The sequence below is a fragment of the Amblyomma maculatum genome, chromosome 7 (genome assembly GCF_055883805.1).
Source record: "Amblyomma maculatum isolate TAMU_Amacu chromosome 7, ASM5588380v1, whole genome shotgun sequence".
Taxonomy (NCBI): domain Eukaryota; kingdom Metazoa; phylum Arthropoda; class Arachnida; order Ixodida; family Ixodidae; genus Amblyomma; species Amblyomma maculatum.
The window spans coordinates 128,507,160-128,528,725 of NC_139350.1; the positions used below are offsets into that span (position 1 = coordinate 128,507,160).

Consider the following 21,566-nt stretch of genomic DNA (forward strand, 5'->3'; position numbering starts at 1 on the left):
AAAATTTCAATTTTTAAATTCCCCGCGTAATGATCGCACCCCGAACATGGAGCCGCCTGGTGGTTGATCTGCAGTCATCCCGCAGCGAATGCATTCCGACGAGTTCCCAACCTAGTCTAGTAACGTTGGAGTTCCCATGCTTCCATGCTTTGCGGCGTTCGCCATTTTGCAATTTGGCAGCGTCGTAGCGTGCTTTGTGTTTTTGTGCGAGTTTACGCCATTTCACCATGGGGCGGTATGCCAGTTACACCGCCGCGTTCAAGCTCAAGGCTGTCGACTATGCACTGGAGCATGGCAACCGCGCTGCTGGTAGGCATTTCAGCGTGGACGAAATGAGGATATGCTATTGGAAGAAGCAGCGCGAGAAGCTGATGGCTACGAACAAGACACGGCGGGCTTTTCGTGGACCCAAAACGGGCAAGTTCCCTCGTGTTGAGGAGGCGGTCCTAGAATACGTGAGGGACCTGCGCAAGGATGGTTGTGCAGTGTCATTAGAAATGATACAGACGCAGGCGCGCACAACTGCCAGGAAGCTGGGAATCGCCGCAAAGGATTTCCGCGCTAGCTCCGGTTGGACGACTCGCTTTATGCGACGGAATGGACTTTCCCTGAGGCGGCGGACGTCGTTGTGCCAGCGGCTCCCAGCCGCGTATGAAAGCAAAGTGATAGACTTCCATCACTTCGTCACTAGGCTTTGCGAAAAATGCGGTTACCTCATGTCGCAAATTGGAAACGCCGATCAAACTCCACTGACGTTCGACATGCCCCGGAATACAACTGTGAACGAGAAGGGTGCTCGGAGCGTCCTCGTGAAGACGTCTGGCGCAGAAAAACAGCGATGCACAGTCATGCTTGCCGTGACGGCCGACGGGCGGAAGCTGCCACCATACGTGATCTTCAAACGGAAGACTATTCCGAAGGGAAACTTTCCCCGTGGCATCCATATACGTGCACAGATGAAAGGGTGGATGACTGCAGACCTGATGGTCGACTGGATCAAGACTGTTTGGGGAAGAAGACCAGAAGCATTTCTGCTTCCCTCGCTTCTGGTTTTGGACAGTTTTAGGGGTCACCTTGTGGACAGCGTGCGTGCCAAGCTGAAAGAGCTGCGCACGGACATTGCAGTCATTCCTGGCGGCCTGACTTCGCTGCTGCAGCCTCTCGACGTGTCTTTGAACAAACCGTTCAAGGACAACGTTCGACGACTTTATGCTGAGTGGATGGCAATGGGCCAGAATGATTTGACGCCGAGCGGAAAGATTAGAAGGCCATCCGTGGAGATGCTGTGCTCGTGGATCACAGAAGCGTGGAGCAGTATCCCCGACGAGGTAGTGGCTAAGAGTTTTAAGAAGACAGGCATATCTAACGCTTTGAATGGAATGGAAGATGACTTCAAGTGGGATTGTGAAGATGCTCCCAGCGACGACACTGCCGTTTCCGATGAGTCGTGCAGCAGTGAAAGCGAGGATGGCGAGGATTCAGACTTTGATTAGAGTACTGACGAAAAAAAATAAATGGGCATTGTGCACTCCATGTGATGCTTAATGTGCGTGTTTATTGCGAAGGTAAGCCTTACTCAGCTTTTATTTTTGGTTGTAATCGAGATATATGTTCTAAGACGTCTGACCTGCAACTTGTTTGCGTTTTCGGTGCTCAAAACTTTTTTGTAGAAAATTTACCCCGCGTAATGATCGCACCCCGAAATTTGAGTCAGTATTTTAAAAAAAAAAGTGCGATCATTATGCGAGTAAATACGGTATTGCTCTCAACAACTGATACTAACCAGGCAAAGTACACCCACAGTGCCCATGAAACATACCAAGTGCCACCTACACCAGGCCTATGTAACAACACCTTGATAGAGTTGTCGGGATCGCTTTTGGCCGATTTTCGGCATTCTGTGCCGCCACCTGTCATGTATTGTCAGAACACACCAACACATGCAACCGAAGATAAGGCTGCGAGCTCAACACCTGTTACATTACGTCAAGTCTCTGACAGCTACGGCTTGACGACAAAGAGAGCAAATGCACTTGGCAGCCTTGGGTACACACAGTTCTTTGCAAAAAAGGGAGTGCTTAGATAAGCTTAGATAACTTTTCTTGCGAAGGGGGGGAAGGGCTGCTTAGATTCGTGAAATACAGTATATAGCTTAAAGGCCCACTGTCCACCCTCCGGTCGAAAATATTTTCTTCCCCGGTGACTGTGAGACTTCGCCCCTAGAACGCAAGGCCTCAAAATGTTTTGAAAAGAGTAACTAATAACGCAGTTACAGCCACCGCAATCACCCGATTCTGTCATGCTTCTCTCCTTCCGTTCCCTCGCATAGGTTTTTCACTCTCCTGCCCGAGGTCGTCTAGCCTCCGCAAGACAAATTCCCCTTCCTCCTCCGCGTTTGGCGGGAGGTGGGGCGTGGCACTCCGCGAGCGCGAAAAAAAAAAAAAAACGGCCGAGGAAGCACGCGCCGCTGGATTCAGTCTGGCCGTGGCGAGGGAAAAGCGCGCAGAGAGCAGTAGACACCCATCCTTCTCCCGTCAGTCCGCGAGACGGACCAATGAACGTTGTTCGCGGTATGTACGTCATTACGTGGCTCGTCGGGCCAGCGCAGGAAACGGGGAATCTGGCTTCCCGAAGGAGAGCATGAGAGAGCTTTGAATTGTATTTTCGGTGCTTTGCGGTGCGCGTGTCACTGTAGCATTTTGCACAGACTATCTCCGGTACCTGATCGAAACACTGGGCTCCTTTGCTTAAAAGGGCCTTCCCTGGACAGTGGCCCTTTAAGTCAAACCTGAACTGGAACTGGAGAGTTGTCTCTGCACCTCTTAAAGCAGATCCTGTCTCCTAGAATAGCCCGGCCACTGAGTTTAGTACAGACTCGTTTGTGTCACTATATTGTTCACTGAGCGGTGACAAAGGACTGAGGATGTCAAAATGAAATAAGGGCAAATTTGTTAAAGTCACTATATACTGTTCACTGAACGGCAACAAATGACTGAGGATGCAAGTTTGGCATTTCTGAGCTTTAAGCCAATCAGCAGCGACAGTGGCTACAGGCCATACATCAGCTATGCATCAGCCACCAACTGCAGCTAACTGTGTGCCAATTAGTGCCCCTCATCCCTCGCCTTCACTTGCACGCCTCTGTGCACTTTTCTCACTTCCATCTGCATGGTTCTTCAAGCGCACCAAGACTGCCTGCTTTTTCCATGCCGTTCACTCTGTGTAGTGAAGCTTTCTCACACATGACGCAGCCACTCATGAGCGGGTCCTACCGCTACCGTGCTGCACCGTGAAGGATGCAGCAGAGGCTAGTTTCATTCCAGAGCTACTCTGCTTTGATGCTTATGAGTGCGCATCCGATAAAGAATTGAGTGAAATCTGAAGCAACCACAGCTGCACAGTTTTCATCTCAAAACAGGCAACCGCTCATCAAATAAATATGTTGTGATGCAAGTGATTCTTGCCACATTCTCTGAGCTGATTCGTAATTTTAACATTTCTTTTCTGGTTCTCTGAAGTTCAAATAACAATCTTTTACTGTACTTAGTGAGATTAGATTAGTGTAAAGAGATTAATAGAGCAGCGCCATATTGTAGTGTTTTGAAGAATCAAAACCTGCTTACCTGAATGAAGAAAAGTTTAGGCTTGCCAAGAAGGGTGGAGCAGACGTCACCACGAAAAGGATCCATCACACTGTCTACAGGAAACTTTCCATCCTTTGCATACAGGACATCACGATCACCATGTGTCAGGATGCAGCAGACAAAACAATCATCATTGGAGTAGTCCTGCCTGCCCACTGCAAGCAAGAAAAAAGGGGGAAGGGTAACAAAACAATAACTGAATGGTACAGAGTGGAATTTTGCTGATATGATTCACGTGGTGATTAAAAATTAAGACGTATTCTTCGAAAATCGTAACATTCAAAAAAAGGCCCCAAAAAGTCGGGAATCAAGCATACATGGTAGAGATTTACTTTTACTGCATTTTGAATAATCTGTCATTTTGCGCTGGACTTATTGTTTCACAATGTCCAGAAGCAAGCTTTTCTGAAATTCATTGAAAACAGTCGCAGCTTCATTGCTTAGCTCTGCACCCACTACAAAGCTGCAAAGAGTGTTTAACAGTTGGCACGCTGCCAACTTCACCAAGAGCATCGCTCCCCAGGTGCTCTCATCGCAATACAGTCGAACCCGGTTATATCGAACCCGGATATATCGAATTTTGGTTATATCGAACTCACGGAATATACCCTTGAAAATCCCATGTAAAAGTATAGGAAAGCCACGTCATATATCGAACTCAATTTCACCGGTCGTTCGATATATCGAACTCCGCACCACGCACTAGAAAGTGTGCCTTCTCCAAAGGCGATCGCATCACCCATGGCCGTTTGCCGCGTGACGTTTTCAAGCCACGCGCGGAAGGAATGAAAGGGGACAGTTCGGCGACCGCTGGTCTGGGCAGCGCTGCGCCCATTCCCCAAAGGCGCGCGCATCTGCAGTTATCGTTTCCCGCGCGCCAACGCCAACACATGACGTTTGCAAGCCATGCGCGTGGGTGTGCCCATTCTTTTGCCTAGCTATCTCTCTCCTTCAGCACGCGCTACGCATGCGCCAAGCCAGCTCAGCCCGTTTTCAGATCAGACAGCCGTCGGACGCTTTCTCCAGCGTGTGTTGCGAACCCTCTGCGCGCGCCGCGCGGCTGACGAGGCTATGGCGCCTGCGGATGTTAAGAAACGGCAGCTCTCTCTCTGGTTTTTTTTTTTTTTTTTTGCGAGTCATCCTTTCTTATCGTTGTGCTGTACGCGTGGCGTAGCGAAAGTTATGGCGGCTGCGGACGTTAAAAAGCGGCAGTTTTTTTTTATCCTTGCATATATGAATCAACGAAAGCACGCGGTCAGCTGCTGCGATCATGACGCCCGCCCCAAGCGCGGCGTGATAAACCGAACCAGGCCTGTGCAATCAAGCCATCACGGGCACTCTGCCAAGTTCGCTCCCCGCCAACGCAGGAGCTATCAAAAGATAAACACGCCCGGACGTTATCGCTTATCACTGCGCAGCATCTTGGCACGCTGCCAATGAGCTGTGGATAAGACGACCGAAACGGACTGACGCGCGCCATCGACATGTAAGCGAAAATGCTCGCGATTTCTGCCGCAGAAACCTTGTTTTGAGCTGCCGCGGTGACTGGAGCGGCGAGAGGGACGCAGTTCCAACAAGTTTGAAAATTTCCGCTCTGTCGCTGCCGCTCGTCGCTGAGATCGCTCAGTCGCTTGCATGTGAGTGGGCTGGCCTTAACGCATTTTTTTTTTTTTCAAATTCTCGGGTGCAAAAGTGGAGGGTGGGTTCATTATGCGAGTGGGTCGATTACGCGACAAATACGGTATCGTTTTTTCGCATCGTAAGTGCCGTCACAAGGCGATTTCTGTATATCGAATTATCGATATATCGAACTATTTCGCGATCCCCTTCGAGTTCGATATATCCGGGTTCGACTGTATAAACACCCCGAGATGGAGATGCTATCAGCATGCAGCATCTTGGTAAGCCACCAAGGTCAAGAATAACTCTTGTTTGGGCTAATTGGTTCAAGAACCACCTTCGCGCTATATTCTTTTGTGTCTTAAGGTTCATGCTGCGGACTGCGGCAGCGAGAAATTAAAAAATCCACAACGAAAACTTCAAAAAAACAAAAACATAGAAAGTCGGCTCTCCACAACAAAAGAGGGAGGGGCGATTCATTACGATAGCAAAACACGGTACTGAAACATTGGCCACAAGCGTTACTGTTGTTGCGGCTACTATCGCTCCCTGCTAGCACTTTTTCGTTGCCTCTAGGAGGAAAATTCGAAACCCTGTGGCTTTTTCGCATATTTTCGCAATTGTGTTATCTAAACCCAAGTGAAAATATAATCCAATAGCCATACGAAAATGCACTGCCTGCACAGGAATAAAAAAAAAAATATTGTATTTTGCCAAAAAACGTTTAAGCGGAATCATATCAATTAGATTTCACCACAATGCTAAGATGAATGTCAACTTTTTTCCTTCGCACTGTTTGACCCATTTGCTGCAATATGTTTCCTACAACCTTCCCTCCACCATAGAATCATATGCTTGCACCAACACCAAAAAGAAACTTCCAACTGCACAGTGCAAGAAGCCTCCATACATGCACGGTTTTCTGTTACCATTTTTCTTTACCTGAAAACAGGCCTATGCCACAAGATAGCAAAGCTAGGCTTTCTTGCAGCAAGCAGTTAAGCCGTAGAATTCTTTTATTTAGGAATGCACACTTATGGTATGCCTAGGCTCAACCCTTTCAAAAACATTTATGCAAGAAAATCATGTACTGCACAGGTGCATCTTAAGCATCAGGCCATGGTAAAAATAGACTCTCTATTAAAATAGCACCTATGCTGATCACATACTCAGTCTATGTCAATGATCTACAGATAGCCCGCACTTCCTCTGACATACCGATGTGTTGGGGACAAATACAGTATGCCGCCCCTAAATGAACAATGTCAGACCATTAGGTTGGTGGGATTCAACATAAAAAAACATCTGCTTGGGGACATGACTCTTAATTTTCTAAATTTTTTACCAAACTTGATAAAACTTGGCATTCTTATTCACTTTCTTGCACTAATTTCAAATATGTAACTATTTTGCCAATTGGTCAGTTAGTTCATACGATACATAAAATTAATTGTTCATATTCTGCGGAAACAATGAAAAAATAACCGCACTACAAAACATGGACACTTTGCTAGGTACTAGAAAGCATAGCGATTCCATTTTTGGAGCTTTTTTTTGATAGAGCAAATATTAGCGACGTTACAGCAGTTCAAAGTTCACTGTTCCAAATGTGGGTGTCCTACTGTTGATCTAAATCAAACTGAAAAAGTTTTGAAATGTAAACTGCAAAATCTGTTCCAAACATTGTGTGCTTTGCACTTTTAGCTACATGCCACAACAAAAATTATGGTTCTACCTCCATTCAAGGCAGAGATATCACTTGTGCAAATGAGCAAGAAGTCAAGAATGGGTGTTTTGAGAAAACGGGAAAAAAAACAGGTTACCTAACTCTCTTTTAAAGGGAGACACCCCTCTTAGAACAATATTTTTTTTAAATTATGGGCCCATTTGCAAGATATGATTTTGGAGCCCAATAGCAGCAAGCGTTTCGCGCAATTTTGTCCCTTTGTTTAACGCTTTGGGTGCACGCTCAGGGACACCAGTCGTGACACGGCAATAGCCTGAATCAAGATCTTTCGAATGAGACCAGAATGATGCCGATGGAGTGCATATTTCTCGATCTGAGGCCGATCAAAACGGCGTGATTTGACCTCAGTTTAAAGGGCCAAGCGTTCAGATTAGATTTGCAACTTTGGAATGTTGTAACGTGCGAAATAGATGGTATTTTTCAACCACAATTTGCAGGTAGTTGCAGAAACGTCTCAGGACCGCGGAAATGAAAAATCGAAAATCCGATTTTTAGCCCAATTTTCAACCACAAAGAGCCGTGTCCCCACTTAAAATCATCTGTTTCAGATTTTCAGTTCAGACTAACTTTCACACCAACCACAAACCATACGACCCCGCCTAACAACACATACGGGGAAAAAATATAAACAGCAAAATCTATTCATACATTCCCGGTTCATAAGGTCAAAATCGTGGACAGTAAAAATATCCTATAGTAGTTATACTATTTTTCTCCCAGTAAATATGTTTCACAATAACACAACTTGCTGACTAATACATTCAAGACTTCGTCAAATAGTAGTCATACAATATCTTTAGCGATTAATGACATGTACACTAACACAAGAGCGGTCCGAATCTGGGGTATGCGACATGCAACATTGGAGGAGAGAAATGGCGCTCATCCACAATGGTGGCTTCTCTGCAGTGCTTTTGTGTAAAGAGGCAAAGCACTGCAGAACGACAACATGCTAACATACGTGAGGGCATTTGCCACAGTTATTAGACATGACGCCTAAAGAACAAATGCAGTATCAAGTCGTGTTCATAGTGCCCAGGGTGATGGAGGTGCAACATCTCAGAACTGGTTTAATTTGGTTTATTGATGGGGTTTAAAGGGCCACTGTCCACCCTCCGGTCGTAAATATTTCCTTCCCTGGTGACTGTGAAGCTTCTCCCTTTGAACGCAAGGCCGAAAAAAAATGTTTTTGAAAAGAGTAATTAATAACGCAGTTACCGCCACCACAATCACCTGATTTTGTCGTGTTTCTCTCCTCCCTTTCCCTCGCAAAGGTTTTTCACTCTCCTGCTCTGTCGTCTAGCCTCCACAAGCCAAATTCTCCTTCCTCCTCCGCATTTGGCGGGAAGTGGGGCATGGCACTCTGCGTGCGCGAAAACAAAACGGGCGAGGGAACGTGCACCGCTGTATTCATTGCATTCAGTCCAGCCGTGGCGAGGGAAAAGTGTCCAGCACAATTAATAGTGTATACCAGTTCTTCACCCGTCAGTCAGTGAGACAGATCACTGGATGTCATTGCCTTCTGACGTCAGCCTAGCGGCCCGACGGACCAGCGTAGAGAACGAGGAAGCTGGTTTCCCGAAGGGGAGGATGAGAGAGCTTTGATTTGTATTTTTGCTGCTTAGCGCAAGCATATCGCTGTAGCATTTTGCACAGACTATCTCTGAAACCTGACAGAAGCATTGGGCTCCTTTGCTTAAAACGTCATACCCTGGACAGTGGCCCTTTGACGTCTCTAAGTAAATTGGGCTGTGAGAGATGCCGCAGTGGAGGGCTTCGGAATAATTTCGACCACCTGAGGTTCTTTAACATGCACTGACATCATACAGCCCACGGGAGCCTTGTTTTTCACCTCCATTGAAAAGCGGCCGCCACAGCTGGGATGCGATCCTGCATCTTTGGGCACAGCAGTCGAACGCCCTAACCACTGCACCACCACGGCAGGGCGAACACCTCAGAACTGTGTGCTTACATAGGAGCTGGCCTTGTCTAGGGAACACAGCATGACAAGCAAAAAGCGTTGATAGTCAGCAATCGCAATGCTTGTCCATAATGTAATGGTGTAAGGGGGCAAAGAATCTGTAAACGAGGACACGATCTTGGCTCGCCACTGCATTCGATTGAGCGGATGTGTTGCGAAATCTCTTCTGTGCTAAAGACAACGCAAATGCGGACTAAATTTTACAAGAACTAAAAATGGGTGCTGTTCATACCTCATGCCAAAAAATGCTAATCGACATTTTTATGAAGTGAAAGTGTCGACGAATGCCTCTGTACCTTGTTTAACAGTTACATTTTTCAAAACGGGGTACTTCGGTTTACGCTTTCACAGGTATGTTATTTCCCGCAATTTTTAACAAACATATCAATGAGTTTTCACTGCATATACATACAACCTGCTTAGCAGCAGGCATACCCCCCCAGGATGGCTTCCATCACCTTTGCACGGGTATGGTAGCACGGGAAAGCCGTGCTGTTAGACTGCACTTTTTTTGTGTGTGGAAAGAGGGGAGGGGGGGGGGGGGGTGCTTTTTTGCCAGTGCAGAAGAAGCAGGCCACAATACACCCTTTTCATAAATCCTTAATTTGGCTTTCCAAGATTGTGCATAGCCCCAAACATGGTGTCAATGGCTGGCAGGGATAAAGTGCTAAATTTGAATGTTACCGCTTCATAGATACATGTAGTGCTGCTAGGGGGGAACTATGCGAGCATGTTCTGCTGCATAAATCTCACGAATTATGGCCATAATACAAAGTTTCAAAAAGTTGTTGTTCCGCAAATAGTGGGGAATACAATGTGGAGGTGAAGTTGACTCAACATTTATGAAAGGGGGGCTTTCTTGCCAATGCAGAATGGTGCAGAGACCAGACATAATCAGGGCTTGGCGTTGCGCCACATCGAGTTGGAACTCTGGGACTGCATGTTCCATAGACGCAACACTGTAAGGGTGCTGTTGCAGCACAGAGGACACCAGACAGCAATGCCACGCACATTGCCTGAGGTGAAGGCAAAGACAGAAACATGGTGTGCCTGCTCATCAGAATTCCAGAGAAGGAGTGATACAAGCGAGAGATGCATGGTTGGGCACCTTCGGTGTGCTTAGGGCAAGATGGAAAGTAACAACCAGGAAAACACAGCCGCTGTGGGACACAGTGAGAAAAGAGGAGCAATGCCATTTTCAAGTAAGACGAAGTGAGCCTGCTTGATGCTCTTAGTCTTGCAGCTTTCATGCACAGTGCAATAAATCCAGTATTTACAATTATCCTTTCTAAAATTTCGGTCATTTTTATTCAATGCTTTTGCGTGCTGTATATAGGGCCGAACCTGGTATACTCACATACTCCCATTAAAAACTAACCAGACAAATGTTTTGGCCTCTTCAAAGGAAGCCTACAACTTACATTAAACAAACTACCAGACTGGTTAAGAAAAAAAATGGGCTTAAAGTCTCCCCAGACAAAAAAAAAGGTGGTTCTTTTCTCATTAACACTTTCCTGTCCGCGCCTATTCCAATCGAGAACCCGTTATCGATAGTTTCACGATCCGCTTTCGAAACGCTCCTTGATAAGCGGCGGCATCCAGTGGGTAACAGAACAACCCTTTTTTCAATTTCGCTTTCGATTTTACTTTTTTCGTCGCGTCACGGCCGTTCTTATAGTTTTCGAGTGACGTAACCGGCGCTCCTTGCTTGCAAATGGTGTCGACGTCGCGTGCTGCTGCTGCTCGAAAGCGGGCCGTTTCCACGGATACTGACGCATCTGAGTGCTCATCTGCGGATGCTAACAGCAACAGTGATGACTAGGAAGACGAATTCAGCTCTTCAGACTTCAGCACCGACAGCGAAACTGCGTCAAACCGACCAGGAATGTCAACGGCCATGCCCCGGTAGGCTTCGTTTTCTTTTTCGAAAAGTTCCGGCTTTGCTGCGCGCTAATGGGTAGAAATCAGAGTGTTTTAAAGTCATAACTGTTATCTGCAGGGTCTCAACATCATTCGGGCGGGACTACTTGCCGATGGCAGCGCAGAGAGTCCCGTTTGCTCCTAGGAGACCGCCAGGGGTCGACTTCTGCATTGCGTGCTGCAGCACCGCATGGCGCTACTCCAGAGCCATCGATTTCTTTCTGCTATTCCTCACCACAGAGATCATCAAGGAGATATGCGTGAATACGAACAAATATGCGTGAACACGAACAAATATGCGTGGATGCATATTTTGGAAAAACCTTCTTACGGCGAAAAAGACGGAACTTAGCGAGCTGTCGCACCAGAAGAGATAAAAAAAAATAAAAAATTGGCCGAGCAACTGCTTGGATTTGGTGAGCCACAACCTGGAGACCCCGATGTTCGCCCTCTGTTTCCGCCTCATGATCAACCTCAGGGGCTGCAGCACAAGTCCCAAAAAATGGAGAAGTATAAGAACTGCAAATTGTGCTATGAAGAAAGAAAGGTGGAACAAGAAACAAATGTTTTCTGTGAGACATGTGCAGCGAACCTCTGTTTAACGGCAATAAGAAACTGTTTTGCGCGGTGGCACGATAGTCATATGGTGTAATGTTTTCTTTCCTAACTTGAGTTATACTGTACTTAGAAAGCTGGAATTTGCAGCATTGTTACCTCGGTCCCTGTTCTAAAAAACGTATCTCTCACATTTTTTTTGGTTTTTGTTTTTATGTGAAGAATTTTTGCTGTTTTTATCAATTTTTTAAATTTTAAATGCAATTTTTTTCAGTTCATTTTTGTTTTATCACCTACACAATAAAGATGTTAATTGTGACAAATACCATTGCGAAGAGAATTTCCTCCTCTACATTTGCTACCATAAACTCCTTTACCAAACAAGTTCTTGTAAAAAAAAAAAAAAGATACCACTCAAAAACCCCTACTTTTCCCGCGGACAGGAGTGTGTTAAATCAAGGCATGCAACTAAATCTCACTCTGTACACGGACAGAGAAACACCATCTCTAAAACACCAACATAGACTGTTAGCAGTACTGTATTTACTGGAATGTAAAGTAAGTTTTTTTTTAAGATTTTTGACTCTCAAAGTTTACCCTCACGTTATAATTGAATACTGAGATTCGGTTGCCCTAAAGCAGCGCCCTGATGTAGCCATACTGAATCCGCCACCACTTAGTTTCGGTGTTCGCGATTTTACGATGTTATGCTGGCCACGTGGGTACCAGGGAAGCCAAATCAGCCAAATCCCAATCCCTCCAAAGTCGAAACGGTGCACTCTTTGCTTGTAGGCTCAAGATCCTGTCACTTTTATCCCACATCTATCTTAGTGGATTAGTACGATTATTTCTGTTGCTATCGCATTTTCCATGGTGGCAACACGCCGTGCACAGTACGACACTCGCTTCAAAGAAAAAGCTATTCTGATAAAAGAAATTCGAAATTTTGCAGCAGCTCGGTGGACATTGACTAATATACCATACATAAGTGGTGAATGCAGTAGGAAGTGAATTTAAACATGAACCTGACCGCAAAGGCTTCCGACGACATCGTCTGGGAGGACGAGAGTGAAAAGGAAGACTCCATTTCTAAAAGGTTGGCCTCCGATGACAGTGACGAATGAGCCCTTTTGTATGAGACTGCAAGGGCCACAATGTCTATTAAAGGTACTTCTTCAAGCGCTTATCTCGCATTGCATTCATGATTTTATTTTTTCCCATTGGGCAATATGCAAAGTCGCCCCTCGCATTACATTCGCAGTCGCGTTACATTCGAGCAAATACAGTAACTTCTGATACAAAGGTCACTTTCCTTCCATGCAAATCAGTTAAATGCTAAAGCCTTCCATACTCCCAATATTCTAAAGTTGTTGTCTATTACAAATTGCTTTTTCTATTGTGCACTCTGTTCTACATTATAGAGGTTTAGTTTGTAAGCCCACAAGAATGGTTAGACCCAGTCTGTATTGCAGGTTTGCGTCCTTCCATCAGTGCATACTGCTCATGTTTTGACCATCTGCCTGATAGGTACCGGACATGCCAAGCCTGCTCCAAATGTTTGATGAGCGGCATCGGACAATTTTTCACTTGCACGCTCCAGTATTCTTTAGCTGACTACACTAGAGTTGTAATGTTGGTTCCAATGAGTCCAAATTTCATGTTCACAGAAATCACACCTTGGCTAAACACTTAAAATGGCATAACACTGCAATTAGTATACACTGCACAACATTTCACATTAAATGAAGCACGATTCAATGCATTTTCACCATTTTTCCAATAAATGACTATTGTTTCCCCATTATGAAAGCCCTGCAAGACTAGTGGTTCAACTTACGCCGTTCAAGCTCCTCCAGCATGTCTTTACGACACATGTTTGGATGAATGACTGTGTCAAAACCCAACTCCCGGAAGCGATAGTAGAGATTTTCAGCATCCAAGTCTGTGCCTCGTCTTTCACTCAGCTTCGTGTGGGACTCAAAATACTGCAAAGTCAGAGAAGAGCAGCACAAAAATACAAGACTTTGGTTTCATAGCCTGAGCTGTAGGAAATTTTATTATTATGCAGTCAAAAAGCTTCTCACAAAAAGGAACAAAAGAAGGCTCAGTACAGAACACGATAATTATCATGGAGAGCAAATAAATACCAAATATAGCAAACGTCAAATATAGCCGTTTGATGTGTTTTTATTTTTAACTATGGTATTTTTAACTATAGTAGGAGTTTGATACTGGCTAAACAATCATTCATTCCCATACCTTACATTCATAATAGGTAGGACCTAATAATATATGCCACCAGCACTCCCACACCCCACACACCAAAGTCACATTTCTGAAGCAGATATTAAAAAATACTATGGTGTCATAGCAAAAAAACTAATGCAATTTACTAAATGATTCACACAGGCCCCTGCATTTCCAGGGTTGGCCACGGATGCACAGGAGCCTCATAAATAATAAACTGGTCTATAGGAAAGCAAAGGCGCGGTACCTGTCACACTTCTCGGCTGACACTTCAACTGCGCCGCAGGGGAAGGGAGGAAAGCGGGAGTGAAAGAGGTGCTGTACTGGAGGGCTACAGAATAATTTTGGCCACCTGAGGATCTTTAATGTGCACCGACATCGCACAGCACAAACACCCCTTTGTGTTTCGCCTACATCAAAACATGGACGCCATAGTAGGGTCTGAACCTGGGAACTCCAGTCCAATAACCAACCGCCCTGAGCCTTAATACAGCAGATAAACCACATCAGTTGTGTATTATCAATATCATCAAACTATCCGCACATATATGAAGCAGTTCCAAGTCTGAGCCCATGCCCATTTCATGAATGGCTCCTTCCTTTATTAACTGCACCCTGCCTAACCATGCCAGACACAGCCCATTCACTTTATGTTCTACATGCATAAGTTTAGATGTTTACCAGTAGAGAAACTGCTCGTGATCAGCCACTCCTGCCAAGTGGCAAGCCCAGAATGCAACTTGTCAAGCAAAGTGTAAACACGAAATGCAAGCCTGATCTCAGACTTGTTCATAATTTACGCAAATGCTGCTGACAATACGCTGTGGCCAGGGGTGGATTTATGAGTCACTCTTGAAGGGAGCAGTTGGGCTTTTGGTAGGAAAAAAAGAAAAGAACTGGCTTCAACACAACCCCTGGTTGTGCCAGCAGCTTGTGAAAGTTTCACACTCACACGAGATTCGAACTGGCCTAACACTTGAGCCGAGATTTGTCACACTATAGATGAGAAGTGCAGCGTCAGTACTCTTCAAGCCCTAGGAATAAATTGGGACAAATAAACCTTCCATAAGTGCAAACTATGAGCTGTGATATGATGACTGAATGATGATTGAATGTGCATGCATTCTTTCTATTTAAACAGCTGGTGTTAGCGTCTGTCCTGGCCCTTGTACGTTGCGCTAAAAAGGATTCCGCCTTGAAAACTATGGCGCAGTCAGTAAATGCTGATGACATGTTCAGCCGGTTTATGCTGTCCTTGTTTGATAAAGCTGTCATAAACAAACAAGATGTTTACTATATAAGGTCATAACTACCCCTTTTTAAATGCAAGGCTCACCATAGTCACCAGTAACCTCTGTTTCACTTGTACAACCCTTAAGTTAAGTTCCTTTTATTTCAAGCAAATGCACACTATAACCTAATTATTGGAAAAGTGGTTGCCTTATGTAAAGACCAATTTTCTCTCGGCTCATTTACAAATTTCTTTTTTTTTTAGAGACTACTGCGCAGCCCACACAACGATAAAGACTCCAACTTTTAAAGAGTTTTAGGTGCCTAGCTTCAAGTGCTTAGTTTAACAAGCACAAATAAGGTTTTCATAACATAAAATGTTTTGGCATTGTACGGGCTGCAATCAGCAAGTTTTAAAAACCAAAACACAAGGCTCAAAATCAGCTAATCAGAGCTGTTATATCTGTGCTAGAAAAGTACAGACAACCAGTCATCATGGAAATAGAAACTTAAATGCAATGAAGTCCATCACATAGCAGGGCTGGGCAAGATACTTCAAAAAAGTATCTCCGATACTGATACTCAATACTCTGAAAAATTGCATTTCTGATACTGATACAAGATACAGAACTGAAATCGATTCATGATACAAATACTCGATACTGTATTGTTGATACTTCGCTACATCACTGAAATATCCAAAATAATAAAGATGGCATTATAATTACCAAAGTTTACATCACAGAAATGTCAATACAGTAAAGGTGGTAATATCATTAGTGGAGTTATGCAATTTATTCGTGGTTTTTGGAACCTTAAATGCATTCCTATAGCACACTTCTAAGGGGAAAGCTCTGAATCGCTATGTTTTAAGACTGTGTCACGAGGTACAGAAAATATGCGAATCGTGTCTACACCAATACTAAAACTACCAGCCTCCTGTGTCCAACCGAGCGCACTAAGCATTCAGATTACTGAGAACGAGTCCATAAATTCTCCTTGTGTGTAAGAACAACAGAACGCTTCATTCCACATCACTTTGGGGGACAACACACCAGTCGTAACCGCTATTTGGGAATGGATGTAGAAAATATGTGCAGTGGTGGTAAAGCTGTGTACTGAGATAGTTGGATTTCACAGAATGTGAATGAAAGATGCAAAACATTTAACACAGCGTCCAACTATGGTTTTGCCTTCACATTTTATTACTACCCCCCGCAACCCCCCTTTTGTATTTTTTTTTTCTGAAAGGGCTTAAACAAATCTGACTGCACCAATTTAATAAAGTTTTGCTGTCTGCGCAGCTGGCCTTGTTAGAACTTCAAATTATACCACAGCCACGGGTTCGTTGAAGCGACTGCTTCCGCGCATAGCCTAGCAAGAAATATTTCAATCTAATGCACCTCATACGAGCGAATTTGTGAGGACCTCAACACAAACGAATAAACCTGAAACATTTTCTGTTGCTTTTTGTTTAGTACATTACTCACTGGGGTCCGGTGCCTTTGCTCTGTGCTAAATAGGGCAAGCTCCGCCTGCTTCAGAAGCTGAGCAGTTATTTTGCCAGTACTGCGATAACAGACTTTTTAAGTTGAACATTATTCGCTAAAGCTAGAAGGAAAACAACAAAAAGCAAACAGCTGAAAGATTTCATTAAGAAAAACAAATTTTTTTCTGTTACTTGAAGGTCTTAGGTAACAGCATTTCGTCAAACCACCGGTCCGAAAGGACTTCGCAATGTGGGCATGCTATAAGTGGAGTAAATGAGAAAAGCCGCTCTACAGGAGCAGACGAGCACATCGCACTGTTTTATTTGATGAAGACGCCTTTTATCAAGCATAGCTGCGTCGACTCAAGACTCAAGGATCCTAGAAACTGAAATTTAACTGCCGCCTCTTGAGAACTAAGGCTGGTTGTAGCACTTTTTTTCTCCAGGAAGTGCGCAGTGTGATGTGAACGCTTCAAGCATGCTATTTGGGACGATTTGCACTTGGACACCCCGCACTAGCCGTTTGAGCAGTGTGCCATGCTTGCAATTAATTAGTGACAGACACTATGTGCACACTGCTTTTAAATGTTCAATCTATTAACATTTTGTGCACTTATGCACAATGGTTGCTCGTGCATAGTTATGTTTTGAACAATGAATGAACACTTGCGTGTGAGCGGTGTGTGCTTTTTTTTTTTTTTTTGCTTTGTAGACAGTGTGCACAGCTCTCCTCCGTCCTTTTTTCGCCAACACTCCTCCCAACACTTCTCCTCACTATCTTATCCCAGTTCCTCTTATTTAAACCATCCGAGCTCAGAGATGCTTAACATATTGAACAGCAACTGCCATGGCAGGCAACTTCTTTTCTTTCTCTTTCTATTTGTTTTAAAATAAACCACTACAACTACTAAGGGAAAAGACATACACTACGTCCTACACGGCACACATGCGCATGTTTTTCATTAGAATGCATGAATTCCAATTCAGCCAACAGCCTGCTCAGTTGTATAAGCCTCACCGGACAGAGAAGGTAGGATGGGAGTAAAGCAACATTACTAATGTTGCTGGTTTGCATAATGCAAACATTTCGTATTCGCACCCACAATCACGAATGCACCTCACTAGCAGTTTTTCTCTAGTGAAAATAAAGTAGTGTGCCAATAGTACTTCCTCAATCATCACTTACTCGATTGTTGAAGATGACACACTTGCCCCGGTTGGGGTGCGCCATGTTGTACTCCTCTGCCTCCAGCGATGTGGGCAGCACTGGGTACTGAGTGGCCGGCCGCCTGGTGAACATTCTGGGCATACAGCAGCCCGAAGACAGACTGCCACATCCGACATTGCGACATTGGGGAAGGACAGCACAGGAACCACCACAACACAGAAGCACCAAACCTACCGCACCCATGACAGTGCAAAGCCAACAAGGGACACCACAAAGAACACTGACTGAGAAAATCATCATACAGAAGATGCATGCAAAGAATACAAAAAACTCAAGCAAAAAAACCTCTCTGAAAATGTCATGTTCTGTTCAACCTTCAACTCATAGGTCATAACACACAAACACGTGCAAAAAAAAAATTTCATGCTCCGTCAGTCTTCACTTACGAACTTAATGCATAGACCGAAATGAAAGAAAACAAACTGGCCTAATTGGTTGCATTATTCTTTAAATCTGCCAGCCAACATAGGCAATGATAAACTCAGGATAAAAAAAGCTTCAGAAAATAGTCACTTCCCATATAGTTTTCTTTTAATGATCATATTACTACAAAGATGACGAAGCGGGCAGTGGCGCGGGGCGGAGCGCTCGCGCCAGGCCCGCTGGCTATTAAAGCATATTTCATCGTCATGTCATCACGTCGTTCTGTTTTTGTTGTGTCGCCGTGTTCCATCGCTTGTCATGCCACCACGTAACATTTGGTTGGAGGTGCGGTTCACCCCCATCCTTGCCTTGCCCCGTCGAAGCCAACCGTACGCCGGGTCCATCGGCCGAGAACCCGTGGAGATCGCCGCCCAGCTTTACCCAAGCTCTTTGTGCTCAGACCCGATCAGCCGCTCTCCCCAGCCCCGTCCCCAGCCTTGACCACAACACATGACGACCAGAAAGAGCCCAAAACCGACCCGACCGACCCTACGACGAAGCGACCTCACGACCACTCGAGCGAAGACAGCACCCCCGCCCAAGCCGTTCGGCGTGTCCATGAGCCTTGGCCTTCCGAAAATGGTGAAGATTGGACCTGATGATCCGGGGCAAGCATTCATCCCATCTTCGCATTCATTGTGATGTCCAGCGTTTCATATCCTAATCCTGTGTCTGTGTTCATCGTCACTTCATGCAATGGATTTCTAGCAATCGATCGGGATGATTGCTCGGTGGCCCCGGGTAGTGCTACGAAGATGACGAAGCGGGCACTGGCGCGGGGCGGTGCGCTCGCGCCAGGCCCGCTGGCCATTAAAGCATATTTCATCGTCATGTCATCACTTCGTTCTGTTTTTGTTGTGTCGCCGTGTTCTATCGCTTGTCATGCCACCACGTAACAATATGTTTCTTTAAGTCTTCTTTTTTTTTTCCGTTTCCTGGCAGTCCTTGTTTCACACTTGTCATGTACACTTGCATTGAAAGCTTTCTGATGCACCCTCTAGCATACAGCAATGCAACACGTTTGGCTGCATTGTACAGGTTGAGCTACAACCGTGCAGCCAAATTTCAGATGAAAATGCAGACACCTGCAGCTGAATGGAATTTATATACCACATCACAGAAACATGCAAGGCATAAGCATACTGCCAAACACCTATAAAACATTATTCTCCAGCTATGTATGATAGCCAACATTTAAAGACAAAATCACACTGTTCATAATGGACTTTAAAGAAATGAGAAAAAAAAATGTTGTGGGGGTTTAAGCATGGCTTGAACCTAGTGATAGAGCGAAAGCTGTGAGTGTTGCAATGATAGCCTCTTTAATATCCACTTTCCAATCCATGGTTCTTCCATAATTTTTATTTAAATTAGGCTTTGGAAAAAGGAAGGAGCCTTATACTTTCGAGTGGACGCCCCAGAATCGTGGACCTACACCTAACCAGGTCAAGATCATGTTTCATATTTTTTCTTGTATATTGTACCTTGGTTTATAAGAAAGGAAAGGCACAGTATCTGCCAGACTTGAGAGAAGAAAGATGGGAGAGGAAGCAGAGAGAAAGAGGCCCCATAGTGGAAGGCTATGGAGTAATTTGGCCACCTTTGGGCCTTTAACGTGCGCGGACATCGCACCCAACCCAGGGCTGCCTCTCCGTTTAGGTTGGGCTTTGGGGAAAGGAAGGCGTAGAATACATTTGGGTGAACACCATGAAATTGTGGACAGCCACGCTTACATTAGGTCAAGGTCACTTGAAGAGAAAATTTAGTGTCACATGATGACCTGCTATAGCCAGCATAGTAAAGCTTTCCCTTCCACTGTAAACTGGCTTATAAGAAAGAAAAGGCGCGGTGTCTGTCAAGGTCACTTGAATGCGAAAACCGGCGCTACAATGACAGCCCAAAAACCTGGCGTAGCAAAGCTTTCACTTCAAAATTGAAACTTTCAAGCTAACCACATTCCAGTTGGTCTGAAATCCTTTCCAGCTGGTTATAAGTATGTTTTTAAAGCTTCTGTTTCCATCTGTTCTTATATTCTGATTTGGAGGATAACTACAAAAAGGTTTCGACCCAAAAGACAACACCAAACTAAGCAGAAAAAATATTTAAGGGCAACTGACTGTATTGATACGAAGGAAATGGGACAGCATCTTTCATTCGCTCACCAATACACTACAATTACGATCCCACCATCTTTCATTCACAAACCTATTCCAATTTCCATGATACTACTTTATCCAATTCTATTCCAATTCTGGTTCTTGTCGTATTCCATTTCTATTTGTAACTGCTTCTCTGATTCATTTTTGCATAATTCTTAGTCATACCTCTCCCTCCTCTCCCTTACAAGCCGAGTGGATAGTTTTAGTCTTTTTGGAGGCCTCACATTCTTTGCTACTCTCCTCTAGGAGTAGAGAAACTTCCCCCTTTCCACATGCCACAGCTGGCAGGGAGAGAAAAGGAAATCCCCCCCAAAACCCCACCTGCCAAGGCTTCACGCACAAGTTGACAACAGGTATCGATGAGGGACAGTTTTTGCCTTCATGGCACTCAGACTGCTTTGTATTAAAAGAAAATTGTGAAGCTAACGCTGAGCCCTCAACTAAAATTTGCAAGTCAGCCTGACAGTTTTAGTGTCAGGGTTTTCAGGGAATGATGCAACCCTAGTGCCAGTTTTCTTCTACCTCCGGGAACAAACACATCGGTTTAATTTTGGTTAAGCATGCGACAGAAGATAACATAGATAAATGGCAAAAGCACATTTTGGTGTCCGTTCTATGTTACTAAGAAATGCTAACGATGCCAGGAACAGACCGAAAGAGACCACTGTTCTCAGTACTTCTTGGCAGTGTCGTAGCAGATCGAATCATAGGTGCACACCAAGCGTGACAAAGGTCTGTGTCGTTGTCACACTCGGTGGACAATACATGTACGCCATTTCCCCACCCCCTTCCTTGTTGGAATTCAGACTCAAGACCCACAGCTCCAGTCCACAGTAGCACACAGCTAACTACGGACCAATCATGTGCAAGGAAGAAGCACTGTCACTGGCCCAGAAAAAGCAAAAACAGCAACTTTTGAAAGAAAGGTGAAAGTGAGAGAAGGAAGAGGGATACAATGACCTCAAATGCCGCTGATGTCAGTGAGTGAGGTTGTGGAAAACTGCCTCAACCTCGAAATGCAGCCACCATCGGAGGGATCAAACCCGCATTCTCCGATTTGGCAGCTGAGTGCCCTATCTACTGAGTCAACAACTGAGCACTAAGGAGACTGCATCAAGACTGAAAAATGCACTTTTGTGCTGAGGACTGGAATGGGTTTTTTTGTTTGTTAGGACTGGCTTCTGCGATGCGGAGCTTATTTTTAAGCATGCAGCATTGACCAAATGGCAGGCTACTAGACGACAGCGTGAACCAGAGATAAAATACCACCACAGGAAAACAGACTGACTTATTTTGCCTTTCTTTCAAGAGTGGTGCACCCTA

At 44.8% G+C, this 21,566-nt stretch overlaps 1 protein-coding gene across 2 annotated transcripts in view; it reads right to left on the bottom strand.

Moving 5' to 3' along the window:
- LOC146184713 (caspase-1-like) overlaps positions 1–21,566 on the bottom strand; it is a 45,600-nt gene that overhangs the window by 19,103 nt on the left and 4,931 nt on the right. Inside the window, exons 3-5 of one of the 2 annotated variants that reach the window (XM_084609455.1) lie at positions 17,620–17,761; positions 13,305–13,452; positions 3,624–3,799 (exon numbers count right to left, since the gene is read on the bottom strand). In XM_084609455.1, coding sequence (XP_084465581.1) covers positions 3,624–3,799; positions 13,305–13,452; positions 17,620–17,761 — 466 coding nt within the window. The remainder of the gene's footprint in view (positions 1–3,623; positions 3,800–13,304; positions 13,453–17,619; positions 17,762–21,566) is intronic. The other variant, XM_084609456.1, reaches the window with a different exon arrangement.